The 11,797-nt window shown below is 38.8% G+C and overlaps 2 protein-coding genes across 3 annotated transcripts; one reads left to right on the plus strand and one right to left on the minus strand.

The window, feature by feature from the left end:
* The first annotated feature begins 5,484 nt into the window (after positions 1–5,484).
* On the plus strand, positions 5,485–8,275 carry LOC104421024. Of its 2 annotated transcripts, none has more exons than XM_010032839.3 (4): positions 5,485–6,183; positions 6,670–6,739; positions 6,836–6,895; positions 7,593–8,275. In XM_010032839.3, exons 1-3 carry the CDS (start codon positions 5,791–5,793, stop codon positions 6,886–6,888), a joined length of 516 nt encoding a protein of 171 aa, XP_010031141.1. In that variant the 5' UTR covers positions 5,485–5,790; the 3' UTR covers positions 6,889–6,895; positions 7,593–8,275. The 2 variants fall into 2 exon arrangements, with proteins under 2 accessions (XP_010031141.1, XP_010031142.1); XM_010032840.3 differs by having other exon boundaries at positions 5,486–6,183; positions 7,686–8,275.
* A 648-nt stretch (positions 8,276–8,923) lies between these two features.
* LOC104421025 (staphylococcal-like nuclease CAN1) lies at positions 8,924–11,366 on the minus strand. The gene is made up of 6 exons (XM_010032842.3): positions 11,067–11,366; positions 10,248–10,435; positions 10,100–10,156; positions 9,860–10,019; positions 9,342–9,410; positions 8,924–9,262 (listed from the first exon to the last, which is right to left on the minus strand). The coding sequence occupies exons 1-6, from the start codon at positions 11,217–11,219 to the stop codon at positions 9,161–9,163; spliced, it is 729 nt and encodes a 242-aa protein (XP_010031144.1). The 5' UTR covers positions 11,220–11,366; the 3' UTR covers positions 8,924–9,160.
* Between the last annotated feature and the right edge of the window lie 431 nt (positions 11,367–11,797).

Genomic DNA, 11,797 nt, shown 5'->3' on the forward strand with positions numbered 1-11,797 from the left:
GATGTGGTTAGCATTGACTTTGACAATATTTAAATTTCTTCTTCTTCTTATTCATCTTTTTCTTTTTGTTAGTGGCTAAAGAGGACTAGGCAAGGGTTGCCTGAAGGCTAGCCTCACTGTGGGCTTGGGCAAGGGCTTTGTAAAGAAAAAAACAAATATAAAAAAATTGTAGAAGCTATTCACGTCATTACCAATGGTGTCACATAGAATGACTAATATTTATGGCAGCAATTCTAATTAAAATTGACAAATTATCAAAATATTTATATCTAAATTAGTTAAATTAAAATGTTTAGAATTGAATTGTGACAGGTATTATAGGTTTAAAAAAAATGGTAATTTTCCTCACTTACGTATACAGTGCAAGCAAAATTGGAGATTAAAGCAGTGATGAGCAAGAGATCATCCGTTGGAAGAAAGAAAGTGCATCGTCGGTGAGCACAAGTGGACACCAGAGATCGACCCATTGTATCACCGCCGTGTTAAAGAAAGGGTCGAGAAAAGTTCATGGTCTCTGACACTGAGTAGATGAAGCCTTGAATGCGCATTAAGTGATTTCTCTCGATATGTCCGACATCAAAAAAAAAAAAAAAAAAACATGAAGTCTCATGAAAGATATACGTTCCTGTTTCTGCAGGATTCTTCGAACCCTTTCTTCTGATAGAACAAAGAACGCCACAGAGATAGATTCTTCGAACGCCAGTAGCTGTGGATATGGAGACCAAGAAGAACGAGACTTACGTTCGCCGACAAAAGACAAAATCAAAGCTTATGTCTTTTAAAGATCAAAATTGTTTTAGGTAGAGTGTTTGAGTTGATGAAAAAATAAGAGCAAAAAATTGAAGGCATGCAAGCACTGTCTTACAGATCTTCCTAATTACTCTGCTTAAATTAAATAAAGGGAAGATAGAAATAACAACGGTGTATGTAAAACCCAGCTATATAGAAAGATAAAAGAAATTTTCTTATTTTCTGAATGTTTTCATCGTGATAAGAAAGTTCTCATTATATACAAATAAAGAGGAGTTAATAAAGAAGTAAATCAAGCCAATATTATAGAGCCAGTCACCAAATCGATTGTGATAATGATTTCCATCAAATCCGTTAAAAAAATACTTTAAATAATTCAAAATCGTTGAAATATCCCACAAGAATTCTCAGAAAAGTTCATTTATAAGTAGATGTAAGAAGCCCCAGTTCTTGCGGAACGGACGAGAGGGAGTCGATTCATTGATGATTGAGAGAGCAACGAGCACAAAGAAGAGCAAGGCTGGTCCTCGTGCACATGCACAGAGAAAGGTTTATGTGATACATGCATGTTAAATGAAGTATTGTTTTGCAAGTCAAAATGATATATATATATATATATATATATATATATATATATATTTTTGACCCCAAAAAAAAGGGGCATATATAATTATTGAAGAATTCTGTACGAATTTCAAGTATTCTAAACTTTTCAAATTCTATCAATTGAGTCATAAACCTTTACAAAAATTATGAAATGGTTAAGCAATAATCTATCAAGTGATGTTCCCAAACACGTAGCAACATCAACCTTCGCGAGAGTGATTATCTCTCCGATGAAGTGTGTATCAGCTCCGTTGAAATCCGTTCGAGAGGTTGCCGTCGGATCGTCTAATCAGCCATTAGACGACAAGAAACGCGTGCGTGGCACGCCATTGGGGAAAGGACGATCAGCTGTCTTACGTCTTATCACTTTCCCCTTCATTCCACTTTCTCAGAAAGAACAAAGGAGATAGATTACTCTTCGGGTTGTTTTTGCATATACCCCACTCTTTTTTTTTTTATCTAAAAAAAAATAATTGATGAAAAACCCAAACATGAGAGAGAAAAAACATTACAATATTCAAATGGTTAATCTGCGGTCTGGACGTGACCTCATCAAAAGATGAAGTCTTAATAATCATATCGATTAGCATCTTAGATCCAATATTCCCCATGCTAATGACATCAGTTAATCTTGGAATTAGGTGTTGAATAAAACAAAGACGTCTTTGTCGTTACAAGCTATCTTGAATTTTAAGTTATCACGTCTTTTGATGTTCATCTGAAATTGATGAGGGTTTTGTCATGTCGTTGGCGATAAGTGGTGAATCACGTTTATGATGGTGATGGAAGATGTCTCTGTTGTTGGTGGTTGTCCAGAAAATGAGCTCTTATATATATATGGCATCATTTGGAAATGGAGAAATAACCTAACCAAAGACGCAATGCTTTTCAAAGGATGCACACTCGTGGACAATACGTTGCTATTACTTAGCAAGTGGGCACGGGCATCGTGCACGCGCTTGAGAAATCGACATTTGAAAATATGGAGCAAAATCAATTTTTTACGAAATGTTTGAATTAGTGAATTACTCCAATTATTCGACATTTTAAATGTTGGAATTAGTTTTTTAATAGATATGACTAAATTACTCCAATTCCATGGGATCTTGACTAAGCATTCATGTACTTAAGTGCATGTCATCTGACGCGCAGCTCAAAATTTTGGAAAGGCTGCTGAAATAGGATTTTTAATTATTATTATTATTATTATTATTATTATTATTATTATTATTATTATTATTATTATTATTATTATTATTATTATTATTTTTAATCAACACCATCGATGAAAAAAAAAGGATTCAACATACACCAATAGTTGCACGAAGGGTGTGGAATGGTTGGTTAACGTAGTGAAGGGTACCAAAAGTCCTAACTTATTATGAAAATACAATTAAACCTTAAATTTTTTTTATAGAAAAAGTACAATTAAATAACTTTCAAACCTAGGCAAATCCTTAAAAAAGCTTATAAGAAAACGGAGGGGAGAACTCTCCTAAGGAAAGTGACCCCTTACGCTCCTGTTCCTAAAGGATGGGGCCGCTTCCTATGATGGGATGCAATTAGTTGATAGGCACCGGCTCCTCCCATGGGGTATCCTCTTGGCATTAAACTCAAGAGGGTATAAGTAGCTCCCATGCTTAGAGAGATATTGTTGTTGGGTTAACACCCGTAAGATTTGGACATGAGTAGTTCTCAAAATGAGAGATCCCATAATGTCACATCCATATTCCAACTTAGAAGAAAATTTTGGGTGGAAATTAGGGAGGCCTTACAAGGGAAAAGTATAACCCTTGAGGTTTAACCGGCAATAGTTAAGTCAACCGGCTTAGTGAGGCTAGGCCTAAATAAGCCTACCCAGCATCCACCTGTTAAGGTCGGAGGGTTGGAAAGGTTGCCCAAAATTGATTTTATTTTTTTCTCAATCAACACCATCAATGAAAAAAAAAAGGATTCAATAGACATCAATGGCTACATGAAGAGTGTGGAATGCATTGTTAACACAGTGAAGTGCACTAAAAATCCTTATTTATTATGAAAATACAATTCAAAATTAAATTTTATTTTTAAAAAAAAAAAAAGGTACAATGATTTTCAACAAAAATCTTAATTAAATTTAAAAAATGAAAAATTATTTTAGAAAAAAAAAAAAAAAAAGGGCAAGGGCAAGGCCAACAAGCTCTCATCCCTATCATCAAAAAGGGTCGGCAAGGGCTTAGCAACCCTTGCCTACTAGGCAACAATTGCGATTTTTCACCCAAATCTGGGCAAGGGTCACCACCCCTCGACTAGACCATGGCAACGGCTAGCCGATGTGAGGTGCCCTTGTCGTGGTTTGGCCAAAGGCCAACGGTTCTTGCCAATGCTTTTCTATGATGGTGAGGGAGCGGGGAGGAGGGCTTATTGTCCTTGCCCTTCCTTTTTTTGTGCATTTTTTAAAAAATTAAATCTAATTTTAATTAAGATTTAGTTTAAAATTTTATATTTAAACTAAAATGACGTGGTTTTAGTCTTATCCTCCATGTTTTAATCATGTCAACGCTAGGGGTATGCAAAAGAACTAAGAACCGCCTAGAACACTTGGATTGGGCCGAACTACAACCAACGGATCCCAACCCATTTGGATCGGACCAGTCTATACAATTACTTAATTATTTTGAAGTACTTCAACCAAATATATATGTACATATGTTGTAGTTAATAGTCATTATTGACTAATTTTGTGTAATAAGATTAACCTCTTACCTTTTTTTTGTTCTCATTATAATAATCCATTTATTTGCTTTTTCAACCAAAACAAACTAAACGAATAAAGAAAAAGGAGAGGACCGGTTAGAGATGTCTATAAATATTGTCGTGTTTTGTTGTCATGATACGAAATTGAGAGCTAACGGCTCCTTTTAAGAACATAATTAGTCTCTCTTTAGTCATTCCCATAATTATATTAGGTTGACGTTGAAAAAAATGAATCAAACAATTAATGTTTTAACTTACATGGAGACTAGGACTTTTAACGTAGAATCTAATTTTTCACACATTCTCGTATCAGAAAACCCTAAGAGGATTATATCATGACCTTTAAAGATATTAAATTGCTACTTAATGAGTATTGTCTATTCGTTCTGTTTAATAATTTTCAATCCTTAATCAAAATCAATGGCTCACAATTCAATCCAAATATAAGGCTGGACAAATTTTGGTGCTCTAAAATAGAAATTAGGTTCAAAATGATATCAATTGATGAATTCAATTTTGTAGAGATTAGGGACCGGTTTCATGAACCCACTTAGGAATCAATAGGCGGTTCTCAATTCCAATTTTTTGAAACTGGTTGTTAATGGATAGTTCTTGATTCCAAAATGGGAACCGCCCATTCGGATTATGTTCACCTCTAATCAACGCCATGTAGAGAGATGAAAGAATAAGAAAAAGCAACATCAACAATTTCCATTAGTCGAGTTAGATAAAGTTAATGGTAGAACTTGATTGTATAAATTCGATAAATTTTAGAATTTGATTGTATTTTTTATAAGTTTGAAAACTTATTTATACTTTGGTGACTTATCCCTAACATAATTGGAGGCCGATGCACTCTACTCATCACCTTCTGTGGACTTAACAAATACCCGAAAGAACCATTGGCAAATCCTCCCCCAATGCGCCTGCTAGCTCCCATCACAGGAATCCTTTCTCGCACGAGGGCTCAAAATTCAAGATTGGATCAAGGTTCTTGTCTGGGCTTCGCTGAGCCCAAAAGGGTTCCATTCTTTTGCTGGGAGATCCTCTAAGGAAGGTTCACGTGAGCTCTGTTCCTTTCAGCTGTTAGATTTGCAGTAAGGGTGTGCAAAATGGATCAATCAAACTAGGAACGGTTTGGATCGGATTAACCAGTTTGGTCAAGATTTTGAAAGTATTGGTCCGGTTCTCAAATCTCAACTGTATCAAAGGGGAACTGGACCAGCTAAATATTTTTTTATTTCATTATTTCTTTGACAAAATTAGTAAAGTGTAAACTAAACACTATTTAAATTCGATTCTAAGTATTAGGCAAAAATAATTAATTAGTTATATTGAATCGAACCGAACCGAACCGATGGTGCGGTCCTATCTTCTATTCCGATTTTTGGGAACTCATTCTCTCGGTGTAATTCCCCATTCCACTTTGGAGCCGGACTGGATTGGGAACTGACGTCCTTACCCTACCCAGCAGTGCAGACGATTTTAGCTCCCGCACAGAACGATGATGATGATGATGACGAGATGAGCTTCAAGCGAAACCCCAAGGTGGGAGGAAAATCTTTGCGGGCAGATCCCACTTTCGTTTCCCATCTCTACAAAATCAAGTAAAACGGGATTGAGAAGAAAGGCAATGGGTTTTTAGAGGAAATCCGCAAGCTATTTTTTTCTAGTCTTTTCCTTTCCATATTTGCTTCCATGGGGAAGTCAATCCCTTCCGCAACGCGGCTTCAAGACTTCGCGAGAGCCGTCTCGTCCTCAGACAAGCTCCGCCTGCCGAAACAAGCGAAACCCATTTCAAGAATCCGGGTCTCCACTCCGGAGACGTCGAGACCCGGTGGAAGCGGCGGCGGCGGCGGCGGCGGCGGCGGGGTCCGAACCGACCCGAAGAAGAAGATGGAGGTGGGTCGCGCGAAGAGCCTGGAGCTGGAGCGGAACACTCGGTTGCCGCTGGCTCAGGTGGTGTCCGACTGCGCCAGGAGGTGGTTCCAAGACACGCTGAGAGAGGCCAAGGCCGGCGATGGTGCCATGCAGGTCTTGGTTGGCCAGATGTACAACTCTGGCTATGGCGTGCCCAGAGACCCCCAAAAGGTCCTTCCCGGATTTCTCTCTTTTCCTTTCGTATGATTGTTTGGTGCCCTTTAATGGTGTAGGTACCGGATGGATTGCAATTGTCTACATTGCAGAATTTGAGCTCTCATTTGTATGCAATTGTAATCGTTGTCTGGACATATCATTTTAGGTTCTTGAATTCAATGGGCATTTTTTCGATTGAGTGTTTGAGTATGCAGTTCGCGGGTTTTGCCTTTTTCCCGCCAAAGGTTGTCTTTCCTTCCAGATTTGTTTCTATGAGAGAATGTATTCTGTGTACACTTGTGCCTGACTGTGTATGGGGTTGGTGATTACCTAGAGGTCCTACGACAGTTTGAGTCCATATTACTCATTAGCAGGGAGCAACCATTGTTAATGTAGACTTGATCGATCCTCATGTTGGTCAATCTTGATCCATATCATCTTTTCTTAATATCTTGCGAACTTACTTGAAGTTGTGTTTGGCCTCTTGGTTTTATCAACTAGGGTCGTGCTTGGATTAATAAAGCATCAAAGGCTCGATCTTCGGTTTGGAGAGTAAGTGATAAACAACCAGGTACTGATACTTTGGCTCACACTCACTCCTTCCTTTTTCTCTGCATGTACAAATGGCAGGGGCTTGATCATTATTGTTGTTTTTGAATGATGTTAGGTTACAATGCGAGTGACTCTGATTCCGGTGAGATGGATGGTGACAAAAAGTAGCTACAGGGTGAGTAACACTAATCTTTTCTCATGTCATTTGCCTATTGATTCACAATCATGTGCAATTTTGATTCCTATTCATTGCTGAGATGCATGGGTTCTGCTGAAGTAGCATTGAATCTTTCAAGTGCTGTCAGTGTGAATGAGACAAGACAAGCTTTTCAACTCCGAATACATTTTCATAAGCTTTAAGTTCGTTTTTCCTTGCACTCTCCTGAGAATGAGACACATTACACATACTGTTATAGCGTTACTTTTCATGCTTTTGCACATACTTCTGATTTGAATCTCTCGTTATCAAAGAGCTTTTCTGTTTTGGATGCAGTTCTGAATGTAATGCCTTCTCTCTTTTTTCTCTTCTTAGTTGCATGCTGCAAGCGTCAGTCCATTTCCATGGAAAATCAAACTCCTGTCTAACTGTACATAACACATGGATTTATCATGTCACTGAAGCATTGTTTATTGTGTTAGCCAGAAAGAAACTTAAACATCAGTATTGAAACTGCTGCTTGTTTTTTCTTCATCCTTCCCATGTATTAATTCCCTAAGCGCCATCATTTTTTTGCATCTCTGTTTTCATTTCTGTTTTGCCACCATATGCAAATCTTGTTCAGTTGTCTTCCCCACATTTTCATTTTTTTTTCTGGTCTCTTTCTCTTGAGCAAAGCAAACCAACCAAGACCGTCACTCTTTTTACTTTGCAGGCAGACTTGGACTCTGTCCTTTCCACTACTTAGACCTGTCTATTGATCTCAAAGGTCCTTTTGACTCCTCTCAGCTTCCGTTTTTGCTTGCAGCCTACGAACAGCATCTACTCTCTGGGGATACAAGCATCTGCTCTTGCTGCACTGGCTTTGTGATCATTCCGTTGATGTTTAACAAAGGCTGAACATAAAGTACCTAGAATAGTTGCATAATGATTTATGCTTCCTCTTTAACTTAGTACACTAAGGTAGCCGAGGAAGTAATTTTGTTAAGAGGATGCCATCCTTCATCTTCAGTGTCAATGCAAAGAGCAATGATCTTTCAAGGATGCTTCTTTTTTGGGTAAACTAAGACTTCATCAAACAATTTTAAACATCACCATCCAAAAGAGGGCATACCCCCCTAGAGAACCAATGTTTGATGCTTTGGTTACGAAGCTTGCCGGTGTCTAGGTTTATAGATGGTTTCAGATAGTGAAAGTCCCTCATCATATCATCAGCCTCAATCGATTCGTCGGGAGCATTTTTATCGCAGAAGAACAGAGGTGATGATGAACAAGCAAGATAATATTTGAGCAGGGTTTTGCAGAGAACATTAGTCAGATTAGCAGCTACAACATAACTTCATCTGATGAATTTGAATTGGGCAACGCTATTTAGACAGAATATGATATTTCATTGAACTTTGCGATTATGCTTTAAATTCAATTGCGTGGATAATTTCTTTTTGGGTCGAAAATTACATTGATAATTTACCAGCACTTTTTTTATGCTTCATTTGAGGCGCAAAACAGCCTCTGTGGGAAATTAGAAGGTGAGACTCAGCCGCCACAGTGCGGGGAGCCGTATGCATTGGTATGCCCTTTTATTGAAGATTGCACGTGGGAAAAGCATAAACGAGAATCGCTTATATATCTTTCATATTTGAACCTGAGCCAGTCTTAGCATATGGAGGACCAGACAAAGGAAGGATAAATCGATTCCCTAAGCATTTCATGCACGCGAATTTCCGTTCAAAAGAAGCAAAAACTCTCTTTGTAGTGAATCTGAGGATGCACCTGTTTTGAACATTCACCAGGTTTTCTTTAACTTGCTGTTTTGTTGATCATTGTTTATCTTTCCCTCCCCATGCTTTCCTCTCTCTTGCATGCTTTTTCTTACTAGATTTTTCCTTCACGAAATCCCCGACTGGCACCATGCACGCTTTCAGGATGTAATGGTGTGCTTTTTCTTACGCATTGAGTGACTTTGAATCCCTGTGATCTTCTAACGATTTGTTCATTTCCGCCTGTATCAATGTGTACCCATGGCTACACCTTCATAACCTCGTGGAACAAACAGAAACTCACACATTAGATATTTCATTGATCTCAGATGATCGATTTGGTTAGGCTGTTCAAGCTTTGGCACTAGAGTCGAACTTAGCCTATATACAACAGATGATAAAGCATACTCCTTGCTATATGAATTGGAAAGTTTCCAATAGATTGTAGCCCTTAATTTCAACACATGGCCAGCTACGTTTCCCAGGAATGGCAAAAGGTTGGATAATCAGATTTTGGTAAACGTTATCTCCCCCCTCGTCTATTCTTCCTCCTCCATTCCCATGGCTTCTCAGGGTTTGGTGATGCCCACAAGCCCTTGCGCTCTGCCCGTGCATTCTCCTCCCACTGCTCATGCAACGTTCGAGATACAGAATTCACATCGCATATGATAAGGGTGCAGAAAGGGGAATAATCATTAGGCTACCTCGGCAAACTCTGCACGTTGGTCGTAGGCTTTGTAATGCCACGCCATCCCTCTCTTGAGCATCAGCTCCTGCGCTTGGAGATGGAGAAGAATGAGGAATTGCAGAGGAAAGAGTGGAACTGAGAGTGGACTGCAAACGCAAAGTGGCTTAACAAACATGCAGAGATATAACCACTAGAAGCCACTGTTGATATGGTAAACGTGCAATGCTATTCCTGCTTAATGGGTGGGCTGTGGCTCGTACAGCCTGACCTCCCAAAGCATTAAGCTAGGGTTCAGGTTCAGCTGTCTGCCAAAGTCCAACCATGAAGAGACCTTTCGGTTTAGAAAACAAAAATATAGAGATCGATCAGAGCGTAAAGCCGACATTATCCATTAGCCTTTGTTCAAGCATGTGCAGTCGTCATTTTACTGTCTTTCTCCCCCCATCTTGACCTGGTTAAACATCCTGAATGACTACTCGTAGGCTGTTGAATATACTTGTCAAAAAGTTGACTCTAGGGAGAAGTCGGGTCTACCTGCACAAAGATGCCATCGCAGTATACATCTCCTACACAACGGTCATATCGATCTTTGTTATACACGTGAACTCTCAAACACTTTCCTTGAACAATCTTTGCGAGCTCCTCCTTAGCCTCTTTGCCGTATGGCATCCCAGCCTCTGGAGCATCTATCCCCCTGTTTCATAAGGCAACAGTTCTTGCAAGAATAAAGAGAAAAGTTTGCCAATTGGAATGTGTCAAATGCCTAGTTTTTACCTGAGCCGAATTCGATACTTCCGAGCAAGGACTTCCTCATTCTGAACATCTATTAGCCTGCATATAAACAACTATCATCAACCAGTGAATTAATCATGCGGGGATAGAAGAAATCGTGACTGTTTATGTTGCGATCAGGTTAACTTACCGATATCCAGCGGCAATAATACTTTTGTGCAGTTCTTTTGCACGAGCTTTGTCCCCCCAAACATGGGCTACTGATCTTTCGAGGGCTGCGACCTGCACTTCTAGAGGGACCAAGCACGATTCTCTCGGATCGGAAGTGCTAACGAAAACGTTGATGCCATCCCCATCTACCACACCTCTTGCACCCACCTGGTAAAAGTTTACTGAAGATACTCAGAAGATTGTATGACAGCTGCTTTCGTTGTAAATTTCACTCTGAATTTAGAGATGATTTGTTTATGGATTGTACAGCTAAGGAACTTTGGGCTAACGTTTATGGAAGATGTGCTGTGGTTACATCTCTCCAGATTTGGGATAGCGAGTTCAAATCTGATTTCTCAAAACTTGAAGGGTAAAGCGCTTCCTATGAAAATATTCGTGGTAGTTTGGTGAGCCGCGATTTATCATACTTGGGTTGCCAGGAATGGGAAGACACATGTTGCTGGTTTTATTCTTCGTATCAATGATATCTTGTCTAGAATACGAAACTGTATGTTGTATAGATTCAATGATATCAAAGGTAGCAAAGTCCGTGTTGCCTCGACAATTGGGGGTCTGTAGGACACTGGAAGGAACTTGTTATGGTTGTGCTTGTGGCTGATGATACTGATGTTACTCTTGTAGCTGCTGGTGCTATGTTGTAGCAGCTCTGCTGCTCTTGTTAAGTTTTTCAATGAAGCGCTAGCTCACATAGCAGAGAAAAAAGATATTCAAAAGATGCTACAGACCAAATACATAGAAAGAGATTGTGTAGTGTTCGAGATAGTTTTGGGTTCATAACTGGGAGTGTGTGAAGCTCAAACTCCACTCCTTGGACAGGAGCTGAGACGCCGATGGTCACGGCGGAGACGCCAAGAGGACCAAGACAGTCCGAGTCTCCGGCGGTGCAGGGCTCAAAACCTTGGCCGCATAGGAATCTGAGGGCGTTTCCCATTGCTGGGCTTCAAGCTCTGGTAATTTGAAGTCTGGGGACGATGGAGGAGGACGAAAGAAAGAAGCTCAGAGAGAGAGAGACAGAGAGAGAGAGAGAGCTTCTTTTTGCAAGGAATAATGAAGCCCAGGGAGGAAAACTGTTGATGTGGTCGACTTTTCCCTTTGAGATATTGGCATAAATTGTCGTCAACTTTAACTTATCGTACAATATGATATTTGATCTTTTAATTTATTTAATATTATATTTAAACTTAACCTTAAACAATATGATCGCTCAATTTTTAATTTGTCGATATAATTTTTGAATTTTTGATACATATTTAACTTAGTCTTTAAAGCATATAAAAATGTTCAATGTGATCCATCTATTAATTCAAGTTTAGGGATAATATTAAATATCTTCATATAGTTTAATTTAATTGAACATGTATCAAAAATCCATAAATTATATCGAATTATTTAAAATTTAAGGATGACATTGCATATTAAATTAAAATTTAAAAATAATATTGAATAAATTAAAATTTTATGAGCCAAAATTTATAGACTATTTATAACACTTTGCCTTCTCTTTTTATG

Source organism: Eucalyptus grandis, chromosome 10, assembly GCF_016545825.1.
Source record: "Eucalyptus grandis isolate ANBG69807.140 chromosome 10, ASM1654582v1, whole genome shotgun sequence".
Lineage (NCBI taxonomy): Eukaryota > Viridiplantae > Streptophyta > Magnoliopsida > Myrtales > Myrtaceae > Eucalyptus > Eucalyptus grandis.

What these genes read in the sequence shown, in the direction of transcription:
- LOC104421024 (XM_010032839.3), top strand. Translation starts at nt 5,791, where the DNA reads ATGGGGAAGTCAATCCCTTCCGCAACGCGGCTTCAAGACTTCGCGAGA. An exon ending in TGCCCAGAGACCCCCAAAAG is followed by an intron (nt 6,184 to 6,669) that starts GTCCTTCCCGGA and finishes TTTATCAACTAG; the next exon opens with GGTCGTGCTTGGATTAATAA. An exon ending in AGTAAGTGATAAACAACCAG is followed by an intron (nt 6,740 to 6,835) that starts GTACTGATACTT and finishes GAATGATGTTAG; the next exon opens with GTTACAATGCGAGTGACTCT.
- LOC104421025 (XM_010032842.3), bottom strand. Translation starts at nt 11,219, where the DNA reads ATGGGAAACGCCCTCAGATTCCTATGCGGCCAAGGTTTTGAGCCCTGC. An exon ending in AAGTATCGAATTCGGCTCAG is followed by an intron (nt 10,020 to 10,099) that starts GTAAAAACTAGG and finishes CTTATGAAACAG; the next exon opens with GGGGATAGATGCTCCAGAGG. An exon ending in GCGATGGCATCTTTGTGCAG is followed by an intron (nt 9,411 to 9,859) that starts GTAGACCCGACT and finishes CTCCAAGCGCAG; the next exon opens with GAGCTGATGCTCAAGAGAGG.